Below are 25,152 nucleotides of genomic sequence, written 5' to 3'. Positions count from 1 at the left end.
TTATCTTCACAGCAAAAAGTATAGTTTTTAGCGATCGTGTCGGCTTTTCTGGAGCATTTGAAGCTCGTAATGAAGCTCAAGTTCAAAACTACGCACCCAAGCACCCAAGGAGGGTGTGTGCAGGGTGAAGTACATGGCACAGATGGAAGAGGTCAATGACATTAACTGCGAGGTACGACGAAGAAGGTGGAACTGGTTAGAACAAGTACTCAGGAGAGAGGGTATGAACGACTGTTTTACAACATTGGGTGGACAACAGAAGGTCGAAGGGCGAGAGGAAGACCGAGGATCATCTGGAGAAGGACTGTCTAGAAAGAGTGAAACAAGGCGGGGTGGAAGTTCAAGAGCTGGGATGTGACCAAAACAGTGGCACGGAACAGAGAGTACTGTTAGGAGAACGTGGCGGTCTTATTGACCTACTCGCACGCTGAGGGTTGATGATGATGAAGATGATGAATATGATGATGATGATGATGATGATGATGATGATGATGATGATGATGAGGATGATTATAATGACATAGCAAATGGCATTCATGGACTGCATAAAATTTTTCTCAAAATCTCATTACCTGGCGGAAGGCCTGTGGCGCAGGTATTACCAGTGTATCCTGAAGGACAACTGCATGTAAAACCTCCTGTAATGTAGTTACTGGTACAGGTACCACTATTCTGGCACGGACTGGACATACATGCATCTGTAAAAAGGTCATTGATAAGTACACTGGAACCTTGATTCAAAGAACTTCTATATGGAGAAGTCCTCGGTTATCGAACGAAAAGAACTCCGATATAACGAAACCTCGTTCCAGCTAACATATTTTGCAGTATCGAGATTCCACTGTAAAAAGAATGAAAGAAGTGAAAGGACTACAGAACATATTGAAGAGTGCATAACCAGGTGAATATACTCCTGTGTATACTTAACAATTATTCCAAGAGCGCGCGTTGGATATGAGATGGTAGATAGCCAACTCGGCGCCAGGCGCCTCGTTGGTTATAATCACACCCTTACCATCCTATATTTGTGAGGTCACAGCGTGCCCATATGGATTTTCAAATCAGGCCCGTAGCCTGGTTTTTGCCCGGGTAGGTTCATTTTCTCTTAAAGCGCACCAAACAGTTGTAGATTGAACATTTTCTTAGTAATTTCTTCTCTTTATTCACTTAACCAGTGCACACGAAATGCTATCAGGCTCGTTACAAAGCCAGCTTTTTGAAGAGCTGTAGGCCTGGTTAACTGGCCCGTAAGGGCCGCCGTTTTCGAGGATCCAGCAGGGGGGTATGCTTCCGTGGGGAATTTTTTTTTTTCAGATAAAGACCCTTGAAAAGGCCTTCTTTTTTACTTTATGGTGATTTTACTTGTATTTTGGCGGCACAAAAAGAATAAGATATCACAACAGAGGATTGCACTTATTTTCACTCATTCCTTTATAAACGAGCTTGTCTTTAACGTCATTGTACGTGTTTGCATTGGTCCGGAGTTTTCACTTGCGCGATGAGCCTTGATCTCATCGCGAAAGGGTAGAGACACGTGATCCGTTACCAGTAAATATTGCTTTTCATTTTATCATGAAAAAAGCTCCAGCCTGAACTGAAAAAATACGATGCTGAAAAATTTGTATGCCCTAGAGTACTAGCCTATATGCTGGCTACGCCATTACCACCGTTACGTATCAGCTTTTGTTGTCTACGGGGTGTAAGTGAGCTCAACAGCCTATTTTCGCGTCAAGGTAAGGTGCACAGGGGTATCAATAATGAAAAGAAACCCCAGAAAAAAGAAAAAAGAAAAAAAATTTCCCCCAAAAAAAGGGAAAAAAACTTTTTTTTTTTTTTAAAATCTCCTTTAAATACAATAAAATCTTTTAAGGGGACAATATGCTGTATCATTCCGCAGCCCGGACATTTTCAGTCAGTGGGGGGGGGGGGGGGGGGTTCGTCCGAATCCCCCGAACCTCCCCAGCCTACGGGCCCGCACATTTCTTCATTAGTTGCATTTGAATTGGTAATTAAATGAAGTAGAATTATTTTTGCATTGTTTAGGTTTGTTTTTAGAACTTTGACCATGTGAAGAGCATAAACTATGACCGATATGACCAAATGGTATTCTGGGCAGACAGCCTTGGTAAGCTTAGTCATTTTCCTTTTATTGATAATCATGAGATTTGTTCTTTCTTTGAAAGCCTTAAGAGCACGATTTTTGCAACCTGTCTTATTATCATATTTATTCTTTCTACGACAACAGTCATTTTTTTTTTGCGATTTCCCAGTCAACATTTGGGTCGCATCAGACCTGGTTCATGCTTTCATTGGTCAACGATTCTTCAACCAGGTGTATTAATAATATACTTATTATGCAGGTTGGATGCAAAAATTAAAGCTCTTTAATGGATGTCCAATGGATAATATAAGCTTATAGTACCTTTACAACCATAAATTTCTACTCTCATTGCTATGCCGTTATGCCATTCTTGTGGAAGGAATTTGATGACATATGTTCTGGTGATTGGTTGGCTTAGTTCATGGTGTACTACAGAATTCTGGTCTGTATTTCCAACAAATTCCTAAATCCGTAAAATAGCACATTGTTAGGACAAGAAAATTATATTTAGGTTTTTTCATGCAACTTATTAGCTTAAAAACTTCAAAGGGCTCGGTCAAGTTGATTTAAAAGTAACTGAAGAAAATTATGTCACGATGGCTGCGGTCACATCAAGACTGCTTACTATAGTTGAGACGGCGTTAGTTACATTGTTGTATTTTTGGCTTACCCACCTTTAAAAAGAGACAAAGCGCTTACATTGAATTTTTTTTTTAAAAAGGACTACCGCTTTCGCTAACCCTAGGACGTACGAGAAGGTGGGGTAGATGCCACCCCCTCTGGGTTTTTAAAATATGGGATTTTCTCTATAATGCTGGAACTTTCAGTAGCTGTTCATTCATCCCTTGTGGAAATTTTGTTAGGTCAGCTACGTGTTCACGATTTTTGGCATCACCATAACAACGTCAAAATTACAAGCAGGTTTGGCTAAATCCGTCATTTTTGACATTTTTTTTATTTTCACCTTTTAAAACAAAATTATACGATTTGTTTAATTTTACATTCGAATAGCATACTGTCTGGCTTGATTTTAAATTTCAATTCCGTTATTTTCTGACTTTCTAGGAAATTGTAAAATCCAAGATGGTGGGTACATCGAGACGTAGTTACTTTTTATATGGAAACACATAAAGTTGATCTTCGCCGCAGAGAGTATAAAAAAACATGTGCATAGGGCAGATTGATTAAGGGTGAATTAAAAAGCGTACGCAGGACGACAGTAAAGGTTGGTTCTCATAAGATCGCCCCGATCGTTTCTATCGCATTGATCGTTTGCAAATACTGAGACGATCGTAGGCGATCGAAGCGATTGGAAGCGATCAGGGGTTCTCATATGATCGTCCCGATCGCCTAGTATGAGGGAAAAAATACGAAAAAAAAAACATTTTAGCCCTAGACACAATGGCAGCCTTCAATGAAAGAGCAAAACTCGTGGCCTCCTATCTTCTCATGCAGTTATTGCAGTTCTACGGCGAAGAAGGGAAAGAGAAGCTAAAAGGATAGAACAGGGGCGATCCAAGCGGACGTGAACGCCCCAATCGCCGCAGGCGTTAGCGATCGTCTGTGTAATGTTATCATATAATCGCCCCGATCGCAAGAAAAAGTTTTGAAGTGACAGAGGCGATAGAAAGGATCGGGGTGATTATATGAGAACCAGGCTTAGGAGAAAACATCAAGAAGGAGAAGGCGAAGTTAATTATGTTAATCGTATTTTAATTAATTACCTTGGTCGTGTTTTGTCCTGGTTCAATGTAATCGGTATGAGCAAAATTCTGAAATGTCCTGTACTGTAAGTGGTATTTAGTAACCCACTCCTCTTCATCTTGCCTCCCTTGTGTTGCCACTGCTGTTACTATGGTAAAATCATTCTCAAAACGAACAACAAACCATTGATTTGTATTGACGATTCCAGCAACCCATCCCCCTGATTTGGATCCTTCTTGTTGTAAGTTCAGCCTGCCCCGATTGGGGCCGGTTAGGTTAACATTCTCAGAAGATTTTGCAGCCATTTTTCCGTCAGGGATTTGGCCGCTTTCCACGCCCAGAGCTCCTTGACAACCTGGAGGGACTGGGAACGGAAAATGAAAATGTACGATTTAAAGGGACTGTGTCACAGCTGAGTTAAGTTTATTTTATTCAGTTTCGCCAAATATGAAACTTTATGTTTGCAAAGAAATTACTTCTATCGATCTAAATGACAAAACCATAGTTACAAGTTACAAGCAAACAAGATTAACTTTGAAAACTGTTCAGCCCCAAAATACCGCAATCCGTTTCAATCTTCGTCGCTTTTGGCCATCCGTACCTTCTTTTGTATTTGGTGTGTTATTGAAATGTTCCTACACTTTTTAAGAGGTTATTTGTATATTTCAACGAATTTGATGGTCATTTCCAATGCCTAAATTTGGCTAGAATCCGTGACACAGTCAGTATGATGCATCAGTCAATTGAAACCCCGGTCCCCGGCCCCCCGGCCCCCCGGCCCCTGGGAGTCAGCGAGGAATTTACAACCGGGACGAGGTTGAGGAATGAACGTTTACCAAGTGTTAAAAGACGGCTGATTACCCCTCCGCGGGGCCAAGACGTCTGTTAAAAGCCTTGCATAGCAGAGGCATCCGAACCAAAGAAAGAAACAACTCAAAACAACTTTCAGAAATTTTTTTATTTTTTTTTTTTTTTTTTTTTTTTTTAGGGATTGTTTTTTTTTTTTCTTTAATTTTTTTTTTTTTAAAAAAAAAATTTTAAAAAAAAAAAAAAACCAAAAGGGAAAGCAAAATTATTTTTTCAACCACAATTCACCCAAAAAAAAAAAAACCACAAAAAAATTAAATTTATTGAGAAGAATAAACTGCTAAGAAAGAGTTCCTTGTCTTTATGGAAGTCACCAGTACACTAACATACCACAAAAAGTGGTTATTTAGAACTGTATGCAAAACATACGAAGAATTTCTATTAAGGAAACCCTCCCGTTCCTACCATGTTATGAAGAGAAATGCTCACTCTGATCCTTCAAGAAAACTCGGAAAAGATTACCTTCAAACCCATCGAAGAGCCATGGCCTTGAAAATGACCGTAGCTTCTGTTAACTTCTTCATGGTCAAAATAGAAAACGAATTACTCAGACAAAGTAGCAATAAACCCATCCTTTGGGAGCGATTTATTGACGACAATTTTCAACGTAGGACACAAGCAGAGACAAAATACTTTCTACTGGCAAACAGCTTTCACCCTACGATAAAGTTCACGGCTACAATATTAGAAACAGGAACTACTTTCTAGGACATAGCGTACAGGGTGACAGATTCCACAAAGGGGTCTATTCCTGACGTGCGGAAACATTACAAACCTACAGAGACGTTTCAATACACGAATTTCTATTCGTGTCACCCACCAGGCGTCACAAAAGACTTAATCAAGGGAGAAGTGGCGCTCTTAAATCAGCTTCCTCTCAACGTATATGTACGGAAAACATTAGTCCTTCATGTTAAATCCCCGGCTGTCGTCCCCGCTTCAGGTGTTCGCGTGATGTTAACTCACCGTTCTACGGCCCTGGTCTATTGACAATTTGTTTAATCCACCGCCCACCGGAGGTCAACGCGCCGTTTTACCTTACCATCCATTCACTAAAATGTGCGTTAAATCCCCGCTTTGGACGTATTTAATCCCTGCTATGTCTCGGAGGTCGGGGGGGGGGGGGGGGTCAATTGACTTATGCCTTTATAAGTATAGGAAAACGTGTGCTTTCGAGAAACAATTAGGCATTAATTGTATGAGTGAACAGATCGGACTTTTTAGTAAATGTCACGAGTGGAAATTAGAAATAGTTCGATCTGGTCACAAATACAATTAATCCCTTACTGTTTCGAAAAAATCCTTTAAATAATAATGCTACCGTAATACAAGGTCTACAAGCTTCCGAATTCAGCAAAATTTTTGTGTTTATGCGACTTAAATTGTTCTAGGCGTCCCTCAGGCGTAGCGTCGCTTATTGAGCTTTGAAAGTCGATTAAAGTGAGCTTTATTTTTAAAAGAAAATCGTAAAATCTTAATGTCTACTTGTTTACTTTTTCCCTCATTTCTGTTCGAGAGTAAATTTGTCGATTAGGGCCTTCAAAGTACATCGTTTTTAGATCGATCTTTGACGATTCCTCAAGAAAGAAAGAAAGCTGAAACCACAACAGACTGGGAACGAGTTGTGATGGTGGTGTATCCGCGTTTTTTGGCGCAAAACTTTGGGGGGGGGAAGCGCCTTTTTACCAAAATTACTTTTTTTTAAAAAAGGTTCCTAAAGACTTCCTAACCTCGAATTTTAGCGATACAATTAATTTTTTTAAATTGTTCAACTAGCGATACAATTTGGGATTAATCGTTCTGACGTCAATCCAATCAGACGCTAGTACTTTACGGGAGCAGGATTATTAAATAGAATATCGTTTAATAAAGCACTATTCTATAATCACCGTAATTTTCAGATCGATAGATCAAATCCATATTTAAATCCAAATCCCAGCACAAATCTTAACCCTCTTCCCGCTTTAGCTCCAAGCAGTGCTATTTTTTTGTGTCAAAATTACATTGCTTCAATAATGTTCTAAGTCTCTCACCTTGACTGCTTGCGCTCGTGCTACATGTATCCCCAGTGTACCCTGAAGGGCAACTACATGTAAAGCCTCCAGAGTTATCGTCGTTACATGTTCCACCATTCTGACACGGATCAGTCGAACATGGATCTAAAGCTTTCAACAAGAAATGCGACAAAAAAAGAAAAAACAAATCCATTTTGTCATTATCTTAACAGCTAAAGAGAGTTGTTTTGGCAAAGTAGTCGATCGCTCCCGACACCTTACTTGAGTGTCGTAATGGGACACAGTTACCTGACTGGACACCCCAGGAGGGTGTACAAAGAGTTAATAACATGGCACTGATGGCAGAGATGAATCACATAAGCTGCGAAGTACGACAAATAAAGTGGAACTTGTTAGGACAGGTACTTAGGAAAGAGAGTATGAAAGACTGTTTTTCAGCGTTTAAGTGGGCATCAGAAGGTCGAAAGGTGAGAGGAAAACCAAAGATCACTTAAAGAAGGACTGTAATGAAAGGGAGAAACAAGGCGGGGCGGAAGAGTTGGAATGCGGCCAAAGCGGTGCCACGGAGCAGAACGTGTTGGTGGGAGAATGTGACGGCCTTGTACACAAAACGAAAATTGACCAACGTTTTCAAGTTGTTTCTACGCGCCTTCAAAATAATCGATATTTATATTCGAAGTTTGATTTCTATCCCCAAATAAAGGTTATATCTTCAGTTAAATGTTCAAAGATAATGTTTTTCATGGGTAAAGTTGCCTACCACTTATATCAGAACAGTTTTACTAGACCAATAATCTGCGCAATCCCCGTGACATAGTTCCTTTAATATTTTTTTACTATTTTCTGTATCGAACGCACACAGGTTTTAAAATGTTTTAAGACTCTCACCTTGGTTGCTTGTGCTACAGTTATCCCCAGTGTACCCTGAAGGACAACTACATGTAAAGCCTCCAGAGTTATCTTCGTTACATGTACCACCATTCTGACACGGATTGGGCGAACATGGATCAGCTGGGGGCGCTGTTAAAATTAAGCATCATGCATGTAAACACACATGTAGATACAGGCTTTCTTCAAACGATTTAGACGATTAAACGGAGAATTAAATTATTTTGTCACCTTAATTGCCCAATTATTAGAGAGCTTCCGCACAATCCCTTTTTCGCCACGAATTCGAAAGAGATTCAAATCTTTCAATATTAATAAATCAATTTATTATACGACTTTTGTGACACTTCCGTTTGTTATTCAACAACATTTTTAGAAACGGTACGCTTATGATCAGCTGTATGATGAGCAATTTATTGCGCGGGGGAATATTCTTTGTCAGTACATCTACAGCAACGCTTTAGCATCAAACAGTGCTTTTACTTTAATTGCTATGTACCAAAGGAACATAGTTCTTACAATGTATAGGGTCTCTTACCTTGACTGCTTGCGCTCGTGCTGCAGTTATCCCCAGTGTACCCAGAAGGACAACTACATGTAAAGCCTCCAGAGTTATCGCCGTTACACGTACCACCATTCTGGCACGGATCAGACGAACATGGATCACCTGATGGGGGTACTGTTGAAATTAAAGGGACTGTGTCACAGATTTTAGCCAAATTTAAGCATGGGAAATGACCATCAAATTCGGTGAAATATAACAATAACTTCTTAAAACAGTGAAGGAACATTTCAATAACACAGCAAAAACAAAAGAAGGTATGGATGGCCAAAAGTGACGAAGATTGAAATGGATTGCGATATGGGTTTTTCAAATGTTGTTCGGGCTGAAAGAGAATCTTAACATTGATCAAAGATAATCTCGTTTGCTTGAAACTTTAAATTATTATTCCCAGGAGACAAATTTGGTTGCAATGAAGCTATGCATGGTTTTGTCATTTAGATCCAGGGAAGTACTTTCTTTCCAAAAAGTCAGTTTCTTAGCGAGTCAGTTTCGGCAAAACTCAATAAAATAAACTTTACTCAGCCGTGACACAGTCCTTTTAAGTATTATGTAAACGCAGAAGTAGATTTTAAGAGGGTCCTGCTCTTAGGATCGCCTGTACATATGCAAGATAAATAAAATCGATTTTCTCAAACTTTGACAGGATAAAGGCTTTTACTAACTTGTTTCAAAAATGTATCTCTGAGATTGTTTCGATTTTTTTTTTTCGTCGAGACGACTCTTCGGATTTGGCCGCTCGAAGCGCCAAATTCGGCTCTAAATTACCACTTTTTTCGAAGGCGAGCATAAAAAAATATGATCCGTTGCAGCAAAGGCTGGTACATAGTATTAAAATATCATCTTTCAACAGTTATTTAACACTCTTAGATCCGAATAAAATTTAAATCTTAATTTTTATCAAATTTTTAAAATTATACGCTTCGGCCATGTTGCATCACGCTTAAATTTAGGTCAACTTCGTGAGCCAAAAAGCCAATCTGGTACATGGATAAGGCTGTCAAAACTATTTTTCTGAATAAAGGTATCACTTCATCTTCAAATTTATTCAAAAACTAGCCCTTCGCCCTCGCTTTCCTCAATGATTAACTAACATTTCTCCCAACGATCGCGAGCGACTGGGGACGAGGCAGAATAAAACGGAAAAAATTGAGAGCGGCTTGAAAACTTGACACTTGAGCTAATTACTTGACATTTTGACCTTTCATGTTGCGATTGTTATCGCACAGATTGATCTAGAAAGTTCGACTTCGGGTCTTATTCCCCGTCAAATAGTATTTTTAGTCTCCCAAATAACCGAGCGAAATTATTTTTTATATTTTATAGTAAAAATAAGCCTCAAATGAACATTCTTAGCACGTTTATTTTGAGTTACAAATTCTGCAAATTACATCTGGCGGTTTGGCGAGGTCCGACAATGCACGCAATGAAAATATCAGTTTATAAATCACCACCGAGATAAATCTTCCCTAAAAATCGAAGAATAGATAGTAAACTAAATTAATTACACGTTTTCCTACCTTTATCGAGCCTATTTTGACGAGAAGTGGTAACGTAAATGCGTCCATTCTACAAATTCATAAACTGTCGGCGAATGTTCTCAAGTTACATATTAACCACAGACACAGGGTACCCAAGCACCCCTTGAAGACTGGCGAGGTGGGGGACGGGTTTTGTACAATGTGTAAATAAAAACGACTCAAAAAAAAGGAAACGCTAAATTTAAAGGCTATAAAGCAAGTTATAGTGGAAATTTTGCTTTAACAATGAAAAAACTCTTTGCTTTCGGTCACTTTTCTTGTCCTCAGTTCTTTATTTTGAAAAGGTGCGACACAGGATAATATTTATAATGATAATCATCTTTAGTGTAGTTTTCCTTTTTTCTTTCCACCTGACACGATTGTGTTATCTTTGCCTTCAATAAATTAATTCGCATCTTGGGCAAATAGATACCTAACAAACTGTAGGAAAAATACCTCCGTAAATGCATTTTTTTCCATTTAACATGATAGATATCCTGAAATCAAGGAAGCATGTTTGTCCTCTTGTAATTTCAAACACGCATTTTTTTGTCTTGTCTTTTGAAGGCAGTAACTGATTATTCTTACTTTCATTAACATCAGAAGCACAACCTTTTTTAGTACTGGAAATGTTTCATGCTTCGTTCAATAAAAGATTTTTCTCGCCTTACACACAGAGGCCTGGGGACAAGTCAGTTTCACATTCACTTACAACAGTCACAAGCGAGGGCAAGCTCACTTAAAACAGCAATGTACTCTGCTTTACGCTTGGAATTAAATCCCTCCGTAGAAATGTCAAAATAAATGCACATTGTATTGAGTATTGCAATACTGAGTTGCTTCAGCCGCTTTTCCCTATACATGGCACAAATATCAAGGTTGTCATATACGATTGGTTAGCAACTGCACTTGTTCAAGTATAGCTTGCCGTGTGTCGTCCATCATCTGCTCTTCTTCTGCTGCTCTGATGCCTTCCTCCAGAAGATCCAGCTGACCATGACGCAATTTCGCCGCCATTCTTGAGAAAAACCCCTGTATTTGCTGCGCGCTTGAGGTAGTCATCACTCTTAAAACGCTTCGTGCCATCCATTTTTCTTGTAAATCGCATGTCGCGTGCTACGACGTTGGGATCCTGTTTTTGGCCTGTTGCTTGCCCAAGGTTAAATTTTTCTTCTACGTATTTCTTCTGGGCGTCGTTGAAACGAGTAGCCTCTTTAGTTGTCTTTAAGGTCCAGCCTTCGGGTAACGGGCTTGCACTTTCAAAGGTGTGGCCTTGATCAGGGGTTGCCGACACTGCCTCACTCGTTCCGTCAGCTAAAAGGGCGTGGTACTTTTTCATTGCAATGTCATAAAGTGTTTCTTTTTCAGCTACCATCTTACAATGTCCAAACAGAAGGTGTTTTTCTAAACTTGAGTGTCGCTGATACATCTTTACGCAACCTTCATTGGGCCGGGGCACTCAAGGAGTACGCACGAGGACTCGTCTTTCTCGACTGCTGGTTGCTCATCATCATTTTCCCGCACTTTAATTGACTTTTCTTGAGAAACACTTACAAAGTCTCCAGACGAAAATTGTCCAACAAAAGAACAATTTTGCAAGTAATTTGGAACTGCAAGAAACAGACATATCGTCGTAAAGGATACCATACAACAGTGGGAATACATGCGTCTAATTTGAGTAACTGAGTCAAGTGAACCAGTGATTTTTTAATATAATCACGATGGAAAAAGTGCGAGCGCCGTTGAAAGTTGTATGTTGACAAACTTTTTCAAACTCAGGATTCATTATAGAAAATAAGGTTAAGGTAAAGTCTGTGTCCGAGCCAAGTGGCCCGTAAATAGCCGGAGCTTATCCCGGTTTCTGTTACATTAAGCGACTAGGAGTATTGCTACTCCCCCTGGATGGGATGCTAGTCCGTTGCGGGGTTACCCCCAGCAGTAAATTTGCTGTTACCCATTTATACACCTGGGTGGAGAGATGTACCTTGTGGAGAGAGCACAACGCAGCACTCCTGCCAGGGCTCGAATCCGAGCCGTTCGACTCAGAGGCGAGCGCGCTAACCATTAGGCCACTGCGCCTCTCAGTTAAAGAAAATACTCTCTAAATATTAATTTACTTTCTCCAACTGACCTGAAATCTCGTTTCTGAGATGATATAAGGCATGCATGTTAATTACTTTATATCTTGCTAAAACAATCAATCAATCATTTACCGGTACTGAGTCAGGCAAAAAGTGCTGATAAATGGGTTTAAACTCAGGAACTAGATCAGCTATTAAAAATGTTGTCATTCAGCCAGCAATTTGAAAGTTTTCAGAGTTATCAGAGTTCCCCAAACACCTTGTTGTGAATATTACAGCGTAACCATATGTTAGATAACTTCTCTAGCCATCGGAATTTAATAACAAATAGAAACCGTTTCTTTTGGGCATTACAAGAATAAAAAAATAAAACACCAAAAATCTTGAATTACTGGTACGCCGTGCAAGCTATACGTACCTTCAATTTGGCTTTAATCGATTAGTCTCCCATGTCCGACTTCAAACGCTCTCCAGACAGTTACTCCTTGCTCGCTATACTGAAAGTTATTCAGGCAACTTACTTTGATATACTACAGCTTTTTTCCATTCAAAGTCACACCCCCACCCAACAGACCCGCTTCGCAGGATGTTTTAAAAAACTTCTGTCATTTCTGGATACGAGATAAAAAGCGGGAAATTTAGTGTTAATGAGATCCCGCTACGACCAGCGTGACAATCCAGACAACGTACTTTATGTAACCTACGTAGTTTTGATGTGCGCATTTGGAAAACGCTCGTTTTCTAAATGCGCATTCAAAAACTTCATAGGCCCGTTCTTCGCGGGCTACTGTACAGACAACTGTAAAACACCAAATGCGTAAAGATTTTCTGAATTTTTACCAGCCTCGTTTCCAGTGCCTCTCTCTTTTTCCTCCCTTGGGAACAGGGTTGATTGTTTTTTTTTTCTTGCGTGACGATCATGCAGAATGTGTGACACAGTACCGGGATTTTGTAATCAGATTGTGCATAGCGACCTTAACTAGACAAGGCCCGATATTAAATGTATCTTCGTTTTAAAACTAAGCTGTTCATAATTGGAATACGCAAATAAAGACAACGATCACACAAACAATTTGACCAATTATTTTAAAATACAAAACATATACTATAAAGCTGCTTACCTGCTCGAGAGAATACGAGTTTCGCCTCACAATCTAATAGAGAGTCTCCAATAACACGGTAGGTACCCAGGTGGCCTTGGATACTTTTCTTGCAACTTCCCACAACGCCACATTTAACATTAGCCGGATTAGTGGCACTGGATCCCCGGGGGGGGGGGGGCTACTCAAAAACGTTTTGTACGGGGAGGGTCCGCCCCGAGGTCCAACCCCTTACCCTTTTATAGACAATTTTGACAGAAAAGACACCCCTTTCGTACACCTTTTACTGAAAAAAGGTACCCTTTTAATATACCTACAAGACATGGCATAGGCCTGAAACAGGAAGTCTGGATGTCCTTTTTATGCAGCGTTTCATAAATTTAAATGATTCAGCCTTAAGGTGCGTCTGTTCGAAATAATTTAATTGAAGGCCCTTTTAAAAACCTTAATGACCGATATCCCTACCCTTTCATATACCTACACTTGTGAAATCCCTACCCTTTTATATACCTGAAGCCTGAAAAAGGTACCCCTTTCGGGCGGAGCCTCCCCGTATAGGCCATTATAGGGAGTGCCCCCCCCCCCCCCCCTCCCGGGCTGGATCCGCACGCTCCTCCAACAAGTGTGGCAAAACCACATGAAGCCATTGATCGTGAATTAAAGCACAATTCTACTAGTTTTCCAGCTAGGTATTTCGCAACCCAAAGTGTGCACAACACAGTTGGAAGTTAATTTTAAAAACAAGACAACAACAGCAGTTTTCCAAGGTCAATATCGTTTGTTCCCACAAACACGTGTACCGCAATATCGGGAAATTTGATACCAGGAAGTAGCGAACCGCTGTCACACATCCGGGTGACAAGAAAATATGTAACTTGCAAACGAACGCTTTGTACAAGCTCGATTGAGGTAAGAAAACATGTTATTTAATTAGTGTACTATCCATTCTTCGAGTTTTACGAAAGATTTTTATCGGTTGTGATTTATAAACTGATATTTTCGTTGCGTGCATTGTCCGATGTCGCCAAACGGCGAGGTAATTCAAAATAAACTTGTGCTAAAGATTCTCATTTGAGGCTTGATTTTGACTCTGAAACATAATAAATGAATTCTCTCGGCTATTTGGGAGACTAAAAAAACTATTTGACGGGGGATAAGACCCAAAGTCGAACTTTTCTAGATCAATGCGTACGATAACAATCGCAACATGAAAGGTCAAACCGCCAAGTAATTAGCTCAAGTGTCATGTTTTCAAGCCGCTCTCGATTTTTTCCGTTTTATTTACCTAATCTAGTTTTTGGATTAAATCGAAGATGAAGTGATACCTTTATTCAGAAAAATAGTTTTGACAGCCTAATCTATGTACCAGATTGACTTTTTGGCTCACGAAGTTGACTTAAATTTAAGCGTGATGCATCATGGCCGAAGCGTATAATTTTGAAAATTTGATAAAAATTCAGATTTAAATTTTATTCGGATCTGAGAGCGTTAAATAACTGTTGAAAGATGATATTTTAATACTATGTACCAGCCTTTACTGCTACGGATCATATTTTATTATGCTCGCCTTCGAAAAAAGTGGTAATTCAGAGCCGAATTTGGCGCTTCGAGCGGCCAAATCCGAAGAGTCGTCTCGACGAAAAAAATAAAAATCGAAACAATCTCAAAGATACATTTTTGAAACAAGTTAGTAAAAGCCTTTATCCTGACAAAGTTTGATAAAATCGATTTTATTTATCTTGCATATGTACAGGCGATTCTAAGAGCAGGACCCTCTTAAGATTTTAAGGGCAGTATAACTTCATCTTAATGTAAGCCTCAATTTGCTGTAGACCTTAGTAGTTCTGCATTTGTGTCATCGCGGTTTGTTCAGACAGTTTTTCTGCGCCTTTTAGTAGTCGCGAGCTCTGAAATCCAAAATCTATCTAACGATTGTGTTTTATGCTGCCGTCAATCATAATTATGACAACAGCCAACCAAAGAGCCTTGAAAAACAAAAACAAAAAAATGGATCAAAATACAAAATACACCAATAACATGAATCACCTGAAGCAGAAACGCATTCCTTTTGTTTGCCATTGTTTCTCAGCGAACAAAGTTGACCATCAGGACAGGAAAAGCCTTCACAAGTGATGCTTTCTGTTCAAACAAAAACGAAAAACAAACGAAAACAGTTCAGTAAACAAATACCGTTTCACGGCTGTTATGTTTTTTTTTTTTTATTATGTACGTTGCTACTATACCACTCGTTGTTGCTAAGTGACAGTATTTTCTTCAGTGAGGCCAAAATCAGATATATTTCGAAAGAATGAGCAGGACAATTGTACATTTTACAGCTGGAAAATCTGTGATTTTGCAATGCTGTGCTAATAAGTACGAGCGTTACAGTTGCCACTCGTCAGACATTAGAATTGTCAACCGGCAAGATAGTTCGGCTTTGCTAACAGCGAATGAAACCAATTCTCCCCTCATTTTAAATTGTTTCATTTCACAATTTATCATGTGGGTTTCCTATTCAGGTATCCATTTAATTTGCAGTTGAGCCATTTTTTATTTATATGCAACTTATCTTTATAACTCACCTTCTCCATTAGTGCAGTAACGCCATGGATCGCCTGAGCAGTCCCTCAGATCAACGAGCTTGTACAAGTAGAAAGCACCGCAGTTGATTATTTGTATATCCAATTCACTAGCGCATGCCGTATTTCCTTGAGCTACGCACACTCTTTTAGTGACCTCGCCGTCACTGAATTCTGGATGTGCATCCTTGAGATACAGCCGGTCCTTTGTTCCGCACGAATCTTTTTGAGGAGCGTTGTTAGAAGAAAGGGCATTTCCTGCGTTTCCAGTTACTATGTACCAATAATGCCATTCATCTGCAAGGTCGTCAGAATCGCACTTGTCTGTGGCATCTTTGTAGCCCTCTGAACGATCACCTTGGTTCAGGTCTTTGTAATCATTAAGTTCACATGGATTTCCTAAAAGTGCCGAATAAATTAGACAAATACAGATGAACCCCTGTTTTACTGTAAATCTACATTCTTCAACAACTTTTAAATTAAGTAACTAGCTAGTGCGTTTAATGTATCATTGTAATTCCGTCTACTTTGTTTGTTACGTTTTTACAAAAGAATAATAATTTGTTGCTTTTGAAAGCCATACTGACAAAATAGATCAAGATAAGTATCTTTTGTGTTCATCTTTATGGCAAATAATCACAGCTACTGTGATCAAAATCCACCATTAGAGAAAAGAAAAAAATTGGTCTTGTCTGCCGGGTTCACAATTCGAGTTTGTCGAGAAATGTTATCATCGAACGAGAATTGATACATTTTTATCGGTGGAACACATTTCATCGGTCACGAAATTTGACTGGTTGAGGTATTTCTCTGACTGGTGTCCTGGTGATTTCTAGTGCCTGTGTCAAGTCTCGAGAAGTTTGTTTGCATCTTGCTAGTCCTGGGCTAATTTATCACAACAATGGACAGTAACAACTACCTTGACTACATTCATCAAGCTTTTAGCAACATATTTGAGTCGTCGAACACGGATAATAGCACGCCCGTCATTCCGATTTGATAGCTGATCTTATTAAGTATATATTGTAAAGCCTCAAAGCATCTTACTAGTTGAAATGACATCTGGGCTAATTTAGACCGTAATAGAAATATTTACCACAAATTCTTAGCACGTCAGTCAATTCCAATCCGTCGAATACAAAAGCTGCAGCTCGACTCACAGCCCGCCACCTTGATCTCCACAAGAATGCCGTCTTATAAAAAACTTTTTATATCGGATTGGCGGGTTGAAAAGGAATACTAAATACTTTCATATACTTGCAAAGGATTATCGAAGATGGTTCAAAGATAAAGAAGATGGAAGATGGGTAAAATAATAGAAAAAGTGTCTACTTGACATTGAAAGGGAATATCAAACATTTTGAACCCAAAATAAAGTCAGTTATAATTAATAAGCTTGTGGGCAATGGAGTTGGAATAATTGATTAGGCGTGGTAGAGAATTTTACGTAAACCTTTCATTGTAAACTATTATCGAAGATTAATTTTGGAACCTGAAGATTTAATCGGTTTTATTTTCACTTTGGTTTTTTAAACCAAGATGCAATTGCCACCGTGAATTTAAGGATACGAATCTCAATTCCTATAATTCCTCTGTCTGTTTAACTAGCACTCAATTTTCACGAAGTGTATAAAACCATTTTTTTCTTGTTTAAAAGAAACATATTTGGTGGACTAAGATTCCGGAATTGACAATTATTTTTTAAGGAAAAACAATAAAGATGTAAATACCTTTAACTTCCAAGTTAGAAAGAAGGCAAAGTAAAGCCAAGAAAAGCTGCAGGGTAGAATTTGATACGGTGTTAGTGTATCAGGTAAAAGCAAACAGAATTTACCAAGTTAATTTTATAGTATTACCTGAACCACCTTCATCTTAGCGTTTTGCATGTTAACAGTTTGGTGTTTAAACGAAATGCCAGGGAAGCAATTCAAGGCCTTTAATATTAATGGATTTAATAAACCAACTTCTTTGACTTCCGTTTGTTTTTAAACAACATTCTAGAGAAGTACGTTCATGGTGAATAATTCAATAATTGCGTGGATAAACTTGTATCATTTTACCATTTTTTTGTCAATGTTGTTTTAACTTTCTTCTTTATTTGGTGTTGCTTTAATTTCTGCACTAGACATGCACTTATTTTAATAATCGTGGTCAACTATTGTATAAAAAACACGGCCTTGCTTTAATTACAAATTTGAAAACAAAACAGTCTCCTATATAGGTCGGAATTTATATAAACATTTACCAAGGGCACAATATGCGGTAGCTTGTTTAATAAATCATCTGTTTTATTTTTAGAGATTAGTGCAAGGAAACATTTAGCTGATATAATCACCTGTTTTCTGGGCATTTAAGGCTTTATAATTTAGCCATATAGTTGAAATTTATCAAGTAAAATTTTGTGTGCAATTATATTATTACGTATTACTGAGGTACAAAAAGCTAAATCTGGGTATGAATATTATTCACATGCGTAAATTGCAACATTCGAGAACTTCTGAAAAGGTTTCATTGGGGTATAAAGCAGTTTATATCAATGCGAAAGGGTGAAGGCCATTTTATAAAGGGATTTCACTCCTTTTTTGACAGTAGCTCATAGCCAGCGAAGGTAAAATAGTCAGTAAAGTCAAAAACGGTTTCCCTCAATTTTTATTGCTTCGAGTAGTTTTGCAGCAAAAAAAGCAATAATAAGCCGAATGAATCCCTGTCAGATAATGTACACAGCAAGACCCTTGTTTGATGTGACGGCGTGAGATCACTAGTTCATCGATTACAAAGTCAACCTTTTCACCCCAAACATCCCTGCAGAACTCCAATGAGCGAAAATAATTGCACAAAATATAACAGCATGACACCATCACAAGACTTTGGAGTTCTTCTTAAGCCAAAGTTGTAACTACAAACAAACAAAACAAGCAGAGGATATTGTTTTGTTTTATTTATTGCTACGCTGTATCAGTACAAAAATTGCTTGCATGTTTAAATTATATCCTGTCGATCTGGACGAACTAAATCCATCCCAGAATGCACTGGGCTACCCCAGCGGCTTTTAAGCAATGGCCGTTTTTATACTAGAGACGAGTTACCCGTCTGCGCGAGCTTCGGCAAAAATTTTGTTGCTCGTCTGGTTATGCGTCTCTAGTATAAAGACGGGCACAAGACGAGTTACCCGTCTAGACGAGCTTCCTTTCGTTATCGGTCTTTTAAGACGCATTTCGAAAAGTAACTCGTCTAGTGCCCGTTTTTGTACTAGAGACGCATAACTAGACGAGCAACGAATGGCCGTTTTTATACTAGAAACGCGTTACCCGTCTAGACGAGCTTCGGCAGAAATTTTGTTGCTCGTCTAGTTATGCGTCTCTAGTATAAAGACGGGCACAAGACGCGTTACGCGACTAGACGAGCTTGCTTTCGTTATTCGTCTTTCAAGACGCATTTCGAAAAGAAGCTCGTCTAGACGGGTAACGCGTCTTGTGCCCGTCTTTATACTAGAGACGCATAACCAGACGAGCAACAAAATTTTTTCCGAAGCTCGTCCAGACGGGTAACTCGTCTCTAGTATAAAAACGGCAAATGTTATCTGACGCAAACTTCTCTCAAACATTCCAGCAAAATAAAGTAAAATGGAAATCCTGCTAAACGACATTGGCCGTTTTTATACTAGAGACGAGTTACCCGTCTAGACGAGCTTCGGCAAAAATTTTGTTGCTCGTCAGGTAACGCGTCTCTAGTATAAAGACGGGCACAAGACGAGTTACCCGTCTAGACGAGCTACTTTTCGAAATTCGTCTTGAATGACGGACAACGAAAGGAAGCTCGTCTAGACGGGTAACGCGTCTTGTGCCCGTCTTTATACTAGAGACGCATAACCAGACGAGCAACAAAATTTTTGCCGAAGCTCGTCTAGACGGGTAACTCGTCTCTAGTATAAAAACGGCCAATTTTTTCAATAATTATACATGATTACCTCACAGTTGTAAGAACCTTTCAATCTCCACTTTATGAATACAAAATTGCCCAACATAGGACAAAAATAACTACAGTCGTAAACTGTTGCTCCTTGGAAAAGTGTGGCAGAGCCGGACGGTCACAACATTTTTAACCCAAACCATGACCCAAGGGGAGGGATCCTCAGTATAAAGGACTATACGGAGCGGCTCCGCCAGAAAGGTGTAGGTGTCTAAAAAATTTAGGTGTATAAAAGGGTAAGGATTTCACGAGTTGGAGTGTACAAAAGTGTAGGGGAAAATGTAATTTGGGTATTTAAAAAGACATTTCAAAATATCGAATATAATTCAAGATATCGCGACCTGACCCACGAAACGGCCGATTCATTTAGGTATTTTAAGGGTTGTAAGAAAAAAAAAATGCCATATCCTTTCTGTTACTATGTGAAAGGGCTACCATTTCTATTGAAGGTGTATGAAAAGTTTATATTTTCTGTCAATAAGAGTATGTTTAAAGGTAAGACTTTGAACCTTGGCGCGAAGCCACTCTGTTTAAAGTACCCCAACACTTCGGGTCCATAACTCAAATGCCTTCCTTTTAGGCTTGGTGTTGTCTACAAATATACACGTGACAAAATGCAAGGTACTCATGTCCGAAAAATTTTTCAATTACTTGGCCTATAGCACTTTAACTAATAAAAACAAATAATCAATCAATAAGAAACAAATAATCTACAAAACATTGTTATAAAAACTTTGGAAAATCTTAACCTTGGAAAATGGTCAAAAATCCCCCAAAACAGAACAGCTTTTAATTTTTAACGAAATGAGGGGTAAAAGTTTCAGGAATAAGTTAAAAAAATTTCAAGTGCGAAAAACTATAAAATCCTCATAATAAAAGCATATAAAGAGTTAGAATCAAGAATGAATTTAAGACGAGATATGATGTCTTAAAGGTTCCATTCCTCTAAACGCATTTGTAAAAAATGTCTATTCTTTCCGTAGTTCCTTTTGACATGAGGAAGACGGAAATCGTTCTTTTATTCTAGTGTTATAACCGTGGATGTAATAATTCCTTAAAATATTAAACTTGTGACCAACAAGAACACAAATACAGACAGTCAACTCTTGCCTTGCGGACACCTCGCTAAAACGGTCACACCGTTATTACTGACAGGAAATGAAATCCCGGGAAATACAAATTACTTAGAATAATTCTCGCTGTTGCGGACATCCTCTTTTACGGACACCAATATGTGGTCCCGAAGATGTCCGTTATAGAGGAAGTTGACTGTATACTTAAAATTTAAGTGATTATGTGTCCATATACAAGGCGCCGCTAAGCTAATGGTGCATAATTTCCCGACAGTTTGTACTGAATAAAATGAAAGGACTATCACAAAGCGCAGTCCACGACATCTGTTCGAAATACTTATAAACTGCACTTCCAATAGTAAGGACCGCATGAAGAACATCGATCAGTTTCCACGCGACCCTTTCTTTTTGTTACAAATTTGTTTGACGCTGGGTTAAACTTGAACTAAGCGTCAATGATAGGCATTATTGTAGGATCTTTTCACTTTACTCTTATACAAATTTGTTTCACGTCTGTCATCTCTTGCACGGTTCAGAGCTGCAGCATTTGCTGAATGCCATGGTCGAGGCTGGTCAAGAATGCATTTCGTCGATTCAGTCCCAAGAAGTTCTCTCTTCAAATCAAACGACTGTTTTCCTGGCGATCCTGAATATACTGGATTTATGATCGTATTTGCCGAGGCCCCTTCGCAAAGGTATGCACATTCTTTGGAATGCTTTGCACATTTTCTTATTGTGTTCATCTTCTTCATTGCTCGTTCGTACTTCTTTATTATCGCAGAGTGGAACGAGTCCACGAATTCTCTCATTTCTGTAACGAGGGCCTCCTTGTAAGCATATTGCGATGCGGAGGCTTTCAACGTTTCAACTGAAAAAAAATATGATTGAAGCAATTAGCTGTGAAGCGTTGCCAAGAAGACTAAAAAAAAATTATGTTAGGCGCGATTCAACAGCGTGCGTACGGGTCTAAACAGTACGACGTACAAGCTAGAAGGCGGTTGGGGGGGGGGGGGGGGTGAGGGGGGTGTGAGTGGGATTGAACTGTGGATTTAACTTTGTAATAACCACCTTTTAGGAGCTGCTGTATTTGGTCATTTCAGTTACCCGACAGCTGTTGGACGGTAAAATTGCAACCCAGTTCAGTCCCTGAACTCTTCCTTCTCCTCCCTATTTGGAGGTCGCAAACAGGCCGGAGAAGACAGATTCTAAAATGACTTGGATACCTATGCTCAGAACTCAGCCATCGCCACCCCCCCCCCCCAAAGGAAAAGAAAGAAATGGGGGGGGGGGGGGCATTTAGGGCGGCAATTTTGAAAACGTGCGCGCCAGAAGGCGAACTCAACTACGGGACCATCCACTGAAGCAGGAACACCGTATTAACTTAAAACAAATTGTGCAAGCCAGTATTCACTAAAAGCTAACGGTCAGAAACACTAATCGCTATTCTCCAACTACAGATCGCGTAATTCCGGTACTAATAAAAACCCACTCGGTAGAGTTTTTCACGAGTGAGCTACCCAATAGTAAACAATTAACTATAGGTATGATCAGGGTTGCCCTTTTAAGAGTGTTCGGAGTTGTTCCAATACTTCTGGCTTTAGTACATGTTAATTGAATTAGCTTTAGACGAAAGTTTGAACGACAGTTTTCTTTGCATTTTGGTCGCATGCTGGGTTGTGTAGTTGAACCCGAAGTTTGAGAGAGCAAGTTTTAATCTAGCACGCGCCTCCCAAGTAAGTTACGCCACCCTCCTCTGCCATTTTTGATTGGGTCGTTTTGAGCACGAGCACAAGATATCCACAACTTCTGCCGTCTGGGTTCAACCCCTATTTTATGCTGGATAGGAAGAGTACAGCGACTGGACTAATGGAAACCGTGTGTTGACACGCAAGCTAATGTGAAAATTCGTATATTAAGATATTATTCTGAACTTATGATATTTTTCTTGTAGTAAAGCCATGACGCTCTCTGTTACTGCGGTCCCGATCCATCACAAGTCGTTACTGTTTCTTTACCTCTCTTTTTTCGGGGAACAAATATCAAAAACTGATAGGAAATTCCTGCAAGGACAGCTACTCCCAGTATACCAAGCAGAACCACCATGGCCATAAAAAACATATCTGAGGAACCATCGAACAGTCCTGTACTTTCTTCCACTTCCTCATCTGGGGCGGCCGGCTGTGGAAAGACAGGAAAAAGATGTAAACCTGTGCTACCAACATTTCAATAGAGTATAAGAAAAACCAAAAAAAAAAACATATAACCAAATTAATTGCAAAGCTGGCACAACTACGAAAAAGGAAAGTAGTATTCATTGGCCAATATTTCAACTAGCATGGTTGGCCTTTTACAGAGCAAGGACTATAATGACGGGATTTGTTATTGTACGAACTCAAGTACATTTTTCGTGTTTCTTAATTCCAAAATGGAGCATTACAGTCTACAACGGAATACTAGTGTGTAAGAGCGTGCCATATTTTGTGTGTTCCTTTGACCATGATTGGTCCAATGACGTAAGAGTGGAATAATAAGCTAGTTAACGGTTAACTAGTAAAGGTTACATGTAAATATGAAGTGAAAAGATAAGTAATTGCAATAAATAAAAGTCATAAAAATACTAATTAAATACAAAGAAAAAAACTTTAAAATAAGATAAAATTAGGTGAATTTCAAATACAATAGTCATCGTAAAGCTCGTTTTGTCGATTGATTCAGTTAAGTGACAATGTTCTACCTTTGAAAAATGATTCAATAGATAAAAAACTAATGTGACGGCGGAGACGTAATACCCTCCAACCAACCTCTTACTGGAATAGCACAGATCTTATCAAGAAACTTACGTCAAGTGTCTTTGTAGTATTCTGGATGATATCAAATATTTCGCGTATTTGCATGTCAATATAATCCCGACATCTTTGTTCCACATTCCTTGCCGCACCTGACAGCACCACGCCATAACCAAATGGCCGGTCCATGATCTCTTTGACATATATCTTATCGCTAAAGATCTCTTCTTTATGTTCTGCAGCAACATATGTGTCTAGCAGGGCTCCATCGATTTCTCCATCTTCTAGTGCTGTTCGTATTTCTTCAAAGTTTCTGTATTTTCGATCTGCGGACAAAAAATGAAACAGAACTTAAGGATTTCAAGCAGCAGGCGGTAAAAGTCAAGGGAAGATTATAATTGGAGGCTCTATGTATTCTATCTTTTTTAGCACCACTATTATCTCCTTAAGGTGCCGTGCAAAAAAATACATTCATATATGCTAGAATGAGGGGTTCACAACCTAATCCGATATTTTATATTTGTAATGGCAATATGTTAATGAAGAAACAAGTAATAAAATAGAAATTTCAATTGAGTTAAATTTAAAGGGATCCGGAGAGATTAAGTTTTATGAAGTACCCAATGCTAAAAATTCATAGATGGACACCACACTACCGTAAACCTAAAGTGCCCTTGTTAGGGGGAGGTTGGGGTTTGTACATTTGGTTGCGCCTACATTTTTTCGCCTTTTTTTCAACCATTGAATTTCATCCCATTAAAACCAACACAAATAATCACTTTTTTGATTATTTTTGCTTTGAGTCCTCTTATAAAAACACTGCTGTCTAAAAGAAGTCTAATATTTCGTACCTTCATTCACTCTTGCGTTCTTAAGGGTTGCGATTTGATGTTCCGTGGAGTTATGAATGGCTCCAATCTAAATTTAATAAAAGAAACTCTGAAATTATGAATATATGAAATCATATATTTGAACTGCGGATGAAGAATAAATGAAGAGATGATCCTCGTTCATAATTGCGAGGATCATGTCTTCATTTATTCTTCATATATTCATAATTTCATCTTCATCTTCCCCGGGTATATTACGAACCAAACATGACCATTGCATTGGCTTGTTATCTCAATTGGTTAGAGCGCTGCACCGGTATCGAAGATGTCAGGGTTCACCGGCTAGTGCCGGAAAGCCTGATTTTTTCAGGCTTTCTTTTCGCAACTAGTTGTGTTCATAACTGCGAGGATCATCTCTTCATTTAAAAGAAACTCTGATGCAATCACCAAAGAAGGAAAAAAAAGAAAAGAAAATAAACTTGCCAAAAACGTTAAGGATGGTTGAGACTCTGGGAGACTTATAAAAGATAGCTATTCTTCCGTCAGGAGCTCTGTTTCACTCTAAAAAGGATTATTATTTTTCTCGGTAGCGGTTTGTTGCAAATCTATCTTCCATTACATACAAATGCTTATAATTCAATTCAGACTAAGTGTCCGAACGAACTGTTTCTATTATTTACCCGTCTTCACACTAAGACTTACATACGTTTACATGCATATTTGTAATTTGAACACACCTTTGACCCATAAAGAATGATGGAATGGTCTACAGTAACAGATGTGAGTGACGAGGCAATTGCACCAATCAGAATGCCAATGATAACAAGACCAGTCAGTGTCCACATGATAGCAAAAATACGGGCAGGGATAGACCGGGGTGACCGGTCTCCGTATCTGTCATTAAACAAAAAAACAAACAAACAAACAACCAAACAATTAGCTTTACTCTAACTGTGAAAATGATAGGAAACGTTGACACCTGATTTTATATAAAAAAAAAACATATTACAAACAATGAACAGTTTGGTGGCGTACTGCAGGCTTCTTCAGGTGGAGTTAATGACATCATAAAAATTT

General features: G+C 38.9%; 2 protein-coding genes across 4 annotated transcripts in view; both read right to left on the bottom strand.

The window, feature by feature from the left end:
- LOC144628876 (uncharacterized) overlaps positions 1-17,336 on the bottom strand; it is a 41,786-nt gene extending 24,450 nt beyond the window's left edge. Inside the window, exons 1-10 of one of the 3 annotated variants that reach the window (XM_078486986.1) lie at positions 17,274-17,336; positions 17,148-17,193; positions 15,421-15,816; positions 14,885-14,977; positions 8,114-8,254; positions 7,576-7,707; positions 6,706-6,837; positions 3,826-4,169; positions 2,423-2,564; positions 573-698 (exon numbers count right to left, since the gene is read on the bottom strand). In XM_078486986.1, the coding sequence (XP_078343112.1) occupies positions 573-698; positions 2,423-2,564; positions 3,826-4,169; positions 6,706-6,837; positions 7,576-7,707; positions 8,114-8,254; positions 14,885-14,977; positions 15,421-15,816; positions 17,148-17,193; positions 17,274-17,303 (1,582 nt within the window). In that variant the 5' untranslated portion in view covers positions 17,304-17,336. Of the gene's footprint in view, positions 1-572; positions 699-2,422; positions 2,565-3,825; positions 4,170-6,705; positions 6,838-7,575; positions 7,708-8,113; positions 8,255-14,884; positions 14,978-15,420; positions 15,817-16,513; positions 16,589-17,147; positions 17,194-17,273 lie in introns of those variants that run through there. The other 2 variants (XM_078486987.1, XM_078486988.1) reach the window with 2 other exon arrangements.
- Positions 17,337-20,190: 2,854 nt separating this feature from the next.
- Positions 20,191-25,152, bottom strand: part of LOC144628875 (uncharacterized) — an 88,657-nt gene continuing 83,695 nt past the window's right edge. The window contains exons 32-36 of the mRNA XM_078486985.1: positions 24,813-24,969; positions 24,097-24,163; positions 23,300-23,571; positions 22,475-22,637; positions 20,191-21,327 (exon numbers count right to left, since the gene is read on the bottom strand). Of these exons, the coding sequence (XP_078343111.1) occupies positions 20,912-21,327; positions 22,475-22,637; positions 23,300-23,571; positions 24,097-24,163; positions 24,813-24,969 (1,075 nt within the window). The 3' untranslated portion in view covers positions 20,191-20,911. The remainder of the gene's footprint in view (positions 21,328-22,474; positions 22,638-23,299; positions 23,572-24,096; positions 24,164-24,812; positions 24,970-25,152) is intronic.

The sequence above is a fragment of the Oculina patagonica genome, chromosome 10, assembly GCF_052425735.1.
Source record: "Oculina patagonica isolate OP01 chromosome 10, crgOcupat, whole genome shotgun sequence".
In the NCBI taxonomy this organism is placed as follows: Eukaryota; Metazoa; Cnidaria; class Anthozoa; order Scleractinia; family Oculinidae; genus Oculina; species Oculina patagonica.
This window is presented reverse-complemented; position numbering and strand designations above follow the sequence as displayed.